Below are 6,982 nucleotides of genomic sequence, written 5' to 3'. Positions count from 1 at the left end.
AGGCTTTCATTCAGCTTCAGGCCACTTTCAGGGAGTTTAATTATCTGTCACCTAATTGGCCTCAGGGCTGTCCCTGTATGGCCTCTGTGTCTCTGTCACACACACACACACACACACACACACACACACACACACACACACACACACACACACACACACACACACACACACACACACACACACAGACTAAATAACTGCACATAAATCACACAAAAGTCATATTTGAGATGATCTGCTTGTAATTTCAGTTTAGTTTGACTTTTAAAACAATTAGATGCTCTAACATGGTTTATTTCCATCTATAATCTTTAACACACACTCTTGCAGACTCAAGAACAACTAGACACATACAAACACACACCCACACACACGCAGGAGCCAGGGAGCGTGGTAAAATAAGGGTGAATGGTGAAAAGCACCTATTTATCCCCATCCCCTCAGGTCTCCAGGGACACACTCTGATAGACACAATGAGCGGTTTAACTCCATCCACTGCTCTGCTGACCTGCACACACACACACACACACACACACACACACACACACACACACACACACACACACACACACACACACACACACACACACACACACACACACAGTCTAATTCAGTTAAATGTCATCTGTTTAAAGTTTAGGTTCTCTTCTTCTTTCATACCTCCCTCATACACAGTCTGCTTAGTTAAAGACTGTAAGATTCAGTTGGCTTCCATTCATTATAACAGAGTGCGAAGTGCAGCTTTCACAGAGTGAAAAAAGCCTCACAGTAAAAAGAAAGTTTGCATTTCTTCATTTTTTATTCTCCTTTTCTTTTCTTTTTTTTTCTCATCAGTGTTTTTAGCAATTAGCTTTTCTTTCATTCTTTGCTCTTTTCCTTTCTCTTCTTTCTTTCTCTTCTCATTTTCCCACCCTTCCTCTTGCTTTTTAACCCTCTCTCTTTGTTAATTTCTCTTCTTGTTCTTTATTTCTTCTCTTTCTCCCTCTCCCTTCCCCCAGTTTTCCCACTTCCATGCTCCATCGGGAGCACCACAAAGCCTGTCGCTGCCCTAGCAACCACTGCGCCACTGCCTCTGCCCCGGCAACAGGCCGTCGTCAGGGCTGCTGACCCCTGACCCCAAACAGCTGCTCAGCCATCGCATATCCCACAATCCCCTTCTCTCTGCTCGCTCCCGTGACCAGGGGGTCACACAAGAGAATCAGCAGTGAATCAAACTTTCGCTTTGTCCTCTCTCCATTTATAAAGAAGGAGGACAGGAGAGGAGAGGAAGCAAGGGAACGAGGACAGGAGAAGAGAGGAGAAGAGACAAGGAAACAAGGACTGAAACTGAGGGCAGGGAGATGAGGTGACTGGAAACATGTATTTGCATTACACCATAATGTGAAACCAATATTTTCACATATTTTCAGGCAGATACACTGAGCTCCAGCTGTGTGTAGAAAAAGCGATGCATTTAGAAATGAGCGAGGACGCGGCCTCGGCCAGGGTCGAGTAACAAACCTTACACCAGCAGCAATATTTTAGTATTAAAGCTGCTGTCACACAACACTTTGTACCAACAGTCATCGTCTTTAAGATGCAGTGTTTCTCTGCTGGTATCTACTGACATCAGAGCATTACAGCCTCAGAAGAACCATTTAAAGTCTAATATCAGGAACTAAGATAAACTAAAGAGTAAAGGATAAATATTTAGTTTAATGTGCTGACTAACTCCAGCTCCCACCCCCGGCTCTGTTCAGCAGACAGTTTATGTTAAACAGCTCCATTATTCCATTAAAGCGCAGTGATGATATAAATCTAACATCATGCCTCAGCACACAGCAGCGCGGGCAGCAACAGTTCACCTCTCATTAGAGAAACAATCAGTGGGATAATTGGACCGTGTGTTTTGACAATAACATGGCAGATCAGCGCAATTTGTGTGTGAGTGGCTCTGTAAGCGTTACTGTGTATGTGATGTGTACGGACCCAGGGGTGTGAAAGCCTATGCTTGTGTGTGTGTGAGTGTGTGTTGTTGGCTGTGGATCTGGTGCCAGCCCTCCCAGCGTAGCCCCTGTCTTCCCGTCTGCAGCTCCTCTGTCTCAGTGTCTCTGTATATAAATGGCTGCTGACATGCTGCTGTTGTCCTATCTGTAGTACTCTGAGCGTGGCTGGTTCCTGTACAGTGCTACTTCCTGTTCGGACTGTTTGTTTGGGAGTTTCAGAGCCGCGGCTGGTCCGATGACGTGTGACGCACTGGAGGTGCTGTCACTTTGATGTGATGTCAGTCAGGAGCAGAGGCGCAGTGTGGCGCAGGCCATCCACAGCAACAACAGCAATGAGAGGTCAGCACAAATACATCAGCAGATAAAAGCTGTGGAAGAAATGAGCTGAATGCTTCAGACTGTACTCAGCAGTGCAGTGTGTGTCTGTTTTTGTGTGCAAGCGTCTCAGTTCCCGGTGCTGTCCCCAATGTAACCTGAGCTATGCTTTATTAATAAATAATTCATCTGAACCAGTCAGCTCATCAGTAGCTCCGGCTTATTCTGCCATTTGCCCTCCAAAGGACACATACAGACACACACACACATGCTTATACACACACACAGACACAACAGAACAGGACACAACATCACAGACTTGGAGATAATCTGACAGTTTTCAGGTTTAGGATTCAATTTCAGGGACTTGTGATTTGGTTGTTTCACCTGGAGCGACCTCACCGACCATGAATCCTGAATAGTAAGTGTGTTTTCTTGTCTGTATGCTGTGTGTTACTGTGTTACAGACATACACAACACATACTGTTCACAACTGGAGGAACCATCTGCACTTTAACAGCGATTGCTTCAATTCTGTGTGTGTGTTAAATATAATGTACAAAATGGATGATCTCGTAGTTTTAACTGACTCTGGTCTGCGAATCAGGCGTCCATGATTACAGACAAAAAAAGTCTATTTCATTTTCTGCATAGACAATTTTAGGCAACTTGGCTGTAGTTGGATTACTAGGCTGCTGAGGCTGATGGGAAATGTAGGCCTGTCTTCTCCTGCACAGCTGCGCTCTGTGCAGCACTACACTGGAAGTTTTTTTTTCCATTTTCACGTAAAGATAACCACTATGAAAAATTGTATTACAGTTACAATATACAATCACATACACTAAAAAACTAATAAGCAAACTGTTCAATATGTGTGTATATTTAGGGACAATCTGCAATACAGCTAAGGAGTCTTGTTAATGAACTAACGAACCAGTGCGTCTTTACTGGTCAAATAAAAGTAATAACAACAACAAATACAAATTTGAAAACGACGTGTGTTGTTAATCAAAACACAGTCGATCCTGTGTCAGAAATTACATTCTTTATATATACTGCAACTTTGGCAGCAAAAGTACGTTGGTTAGGGTTAGAGAAAGATCTTGGTTTTGTTGAAAGGTAAATAAACATGTTGTGTGTTGTCACTGTGAACTTCTCCTGTAGTCTGTGCTCCCCGTGGGTCGTTTGTGCAAGCAGCTTGTTTTTTTGTTTAGTCACATCTCGTAGCCGAGCGAGGCAACATCAGTCTTTTCAGCAAGAAACTGAGTCGTCATGTTTACGATCAAATGACGAAGCCCTCTGGTGGCTGAACTATTTATGACAGTAGCAAAAGCGAGAGTCAGGTTGATGTTACTATGGCAACAAAGTCCACGTAGGGAGGACGTTGGGGTGGATGGATGGGTCGACAAAACACTGGACTTCAACACAGCAGACTGTTATCGGTTTCCCAGCTGACAGTCGACCTTGTTTCTTTTAACCATGAATTCGATTGTTCTCTAACCTTAGCCACACGTTTAATACTGTAACTATGACGATGAACATCCTTTAACCTTCTGAGCAAATCTTTACTGTCTCCACGCTCCAGTGACTACCTGTTCAAACTTCTTCTGATTGGTGACTCTGGAGTCGGAAAGTCATGTCTGCTGCTACGTTTTGCGGTAAAAAAAACCCACCCACACACACACACACACACGCACACACGCACACACACACACACACACACACTTCATCTGAAAAACTTGATGTTGATCACCCAGGATGACACCTACACTGAGAGCTACATCTCCACCATTGGAGTCGACTTCAAGATCAGGACCATCGACATGGTTGGAAAGACAGTGAAGCTACAGATCGTAAGAGTTTGTTTCTCAGACGTGGTCACGTCGGGTGGGGTGGGGTGGGCGGGTGGGGTGTCATTGTGCTGTTTTATATCTTCATGTAGGTTCAGTGAACCTGCAGACTGGCACACCATCTTACTCTGTGTGTGTGTGTGTGTGTCCCTTAGTGGGACACAGCAGGTCAGGAGAGGTTTCGAACCATCACCTCCAGCTACTACAGAGGAGCCCATGGCATCATCATCGTCTATGACGTTACCGAACAGGTCAGTGTGTGTGTGTTTTTGTTATTAACACAATAGGAGAGTTTGAACATTAACTTCTTTTCTCCTCTCTCTCTCTCTCTCTCTCTCTCTCTCTCTCCCTCCCTCCTCAGGAGTCCTTTAACAATGTGAAGCAGTGGTTGGACGAGATAGATCGTTATGCCTGTGAAAACGTCTCCAAGCTGCTGGTGGGAAACAAGTGTGACCTCGTTAGCAGGAAGGTGGTGGGTGCTGCCACTGCTCAGGTAACAGGCTGCACACAGTGCAGTGAGAACCTTCAGCCTCCAGCAGCTGTGAGGCTGTGGTTTCTCATTTAAAGCCAGTAAACAAAACCAGAATGGAAAAACATTTCCTTATTACTCGTAGAGCGAAGCTAATGCTTAACATCATATAATCAGTATACTAATGTTAATATTACCATGTTGACATGCATATGGTTAGCTTGTCAGTATGATAATGCTGTTGTTAAGGGAAAGTTTTGACACATTGTGATGTTTTTTCATTTTTCAAATAACAACATTTGTTATTGTTGGTTAAACTTTGACTCCTTCTTTCATTCCTTTCCTCCTCCGCCTTTCTCTACAGGACCTAGCCTCGTCTCTTAAGATTCCCTTCCTGGAGACAAGTGCTAAGAGCTCTGAGAACGTGGAGAGGGCCTTCCTCACCATGGCCTCTGAGATCCACAAGCGCCTGGGCAGCGAGGGAGGGGGAATGCAGGGCGAGTCACCAGAGGCCAGGGCCAAAAGCACCAAGATCAACAGCGCCCCCCTGTGGCTGGGAGGGGAAAAACAGACAGAGGAGGCCAGTAACTGCTGCTGAGCAGGGGACACTGTGCTGACCTGTCCACAATCAAATGTCCACTGTTCAAAAGAGAGAGATGTGTCAAACACATCTGCCTAATTTCAGGACTATGTGATTGTGTGTCTTGGACTCACACATTGTCAGAGTTTGACATGTTTGCTATTGAACTAAAAAATATAAAAATACTTTTGTGGAAGAAAAACATGTTTTTAGCTCGGCTACAATATATTTTTGATCTTGGTATTTTTGAATTAAGTATATTACAGCATTTGTGCTTCATTAAAAGAGACAAACATGATGACAGATGACAAAAAGCTTCGCCAAATAAACCACCAGGACAGCGTGGGTGACACGGTTTGGGAGGAGTTTTACAAATACAGAGGGGACACATGACTGTATCACTCCTTTAAGTCAAAAGAAAAGATGAAAAGAGCAAAAAGTGGAATTAGAGAAGTCATGAAAACAGCAGCATTTGAAAAATGGGTCATTCTTACATAACAATCGAATTCATTCCTGCAGTTTGAGCTGCTGTTATGGATGAAAGTGTGATTTAAACATTTACCATCATTTCCCTGTGAGGTGATTGGTTGATGTTTACCAGTTTTTGTTGTGTTTGTTTGTTGTTTGTTTATGTCAATAAAAGATGTCTCAGGAGTCTTGGTCCTGAAAACACTGTTAAAAGATGTGAAATATAAAACAAAGTCCTGTAGATGTGTAAATGTATAAGAGCATTGCCTGATCTGTCCCCTCGCTGATTAAAGTTTGGGCAAGTTTAAACTACAAAAGCTTCAATCGCCTTCACAGTTAAAAGGAAACAACACTCACTAGGTGCATGAGATAGGACATGAGCCACAGTGTCCACTGGCAGAGACACATTTTGACTAATGCCATTTTTTTCAGGTGAGGACAGCCTCAAAATGTCAGAAGGGGAGATTTTAAAGTGTTCAAACAGCTGATAAAGTGACCAGTTAGTGAACTGTAGCACAGCCAGAGCTGCAGTGGGCATCTCAGAGAGCATCCCTGTGTTCAGTGTTGTTCAGAAGCCTTGCTGATGTAGAAGCAGAGAAGGAGAAATCAAAGCAGGAGGAGACGACAGATGCAAGATTTACTCAGCTGTGTTTCTGTGCAGCACTGATGTGATTTTAATCATATTCCCCTTCAAAGGCCTGAAACAGGAGGATACATGATCTGAAATCTGCTCACAGTTAACACACTGACATTCACTGGTGTAAAATGTTCATTTGCAGGCCATAAGAAGACATCAGGTTTTTAATAGCAGCACGGCAGCTGTTCAGGTCATCCACATTATTAAACCTTTTAAGGTAAAAGATTCTCCCAGGATTAAAATCGCCATCCAATCTCTGCAATTATGACAAAGGGCTGGACATACTCGGGGGATATCCGCCTGACAAATATCACTGGGGTATGTGAAGTGATTTTTCATAATTACCTGACGACCCTGAACAGGTTTTATTAGGCCCATTTTCCCACACAAATCAATACTGTTGCTCTGGTCTGAGCTATGAAACCTCACAGTAACTCAGTGAGTCACTGCAGCTTTGTTCCTATGCAATCAGCTGGACATGATTTCAACCATCAGGGTCTGTACAAATCAAACATTCAGAATCTGATGTAGAGACCACATGTAAGCGAAACCAGGACAAATAATAAAACTGCACTGCGTCAGAGCGGGAGCAGAGATTTGAAATGGTTTGCCATCCCGACTTCCAGGAAAACAAAACAAGTAGAAATCTTTATCAGTTCATTACCACTTAATGTACAGGAC

General features: G+C 43.6%; 1 protein-coding gene across 1 annotated transcript; it reads left to right on the top strand.

Moving 5' to 3' along the window:
* The first annotated feature begins 2,704 nt into the window (after positions 1-2,704).
* LOC121187197 (ras-related protein ORAB-1-like) lies at positions 2,705-5,214 on the top strand. The gene is made up of 6 exons (XM_041046353.1): positions 2,705-2,718; positions 3,883-3,955; positions 4,055-4,150; positions 4,303-4,398; positions 4,509-4,640; positions 4,981-5,214. The coding sequence occupies exons 1-6, from the start codon at positions 2,705-2,707 to the stop codon at positions 5,212-5,214; spliced, it is 645 nt and encodes a 214-aa protein (XP_040902287.1).
* The last annotated feature ends 1,768 nt before the right edge of the window (positions 5,215-6,982 follow it).

Source organism: Toxotes jaculatrix, chromosome 9 (assembly GCF_017976425.1).
Source record: "Toxotes jaculatrix isolate fToxJac2 chromosome 9, fToxJac2.pri, whole genome shotgun sequence".
In the NCBI taxonomy this organism is placed as follows: domain Eukaryota; kingdom Metazoa; phylum Chordata; class Actinopteri; family Toxotidae; genus Toxotes; species Toxotes jaculatrix.
Note: the sequence above shows the minus strand (reverse complement) of the source record. Positions and strands in the feature narration are given on the sequence as shown.

Coding starts and splice junctions, on each gene's coding strand:
- LOC121187197 (XM_041046353.1), top strand. Junction 4,151..4,302: donor AGACAGTGAAGCTACAGATC/GTAAGAGTTTGT, acceptor TGTGTCCCTTAG/TGGGACACAGCAGGTCAGGA. Junction 4,641..4,980: donor TGGGTGCTGCCACTGCTCAG/GTAACAGGCTGC, acceptor CTTTCTCTACAG/GACCTAGCCTCGTCTCTTAA.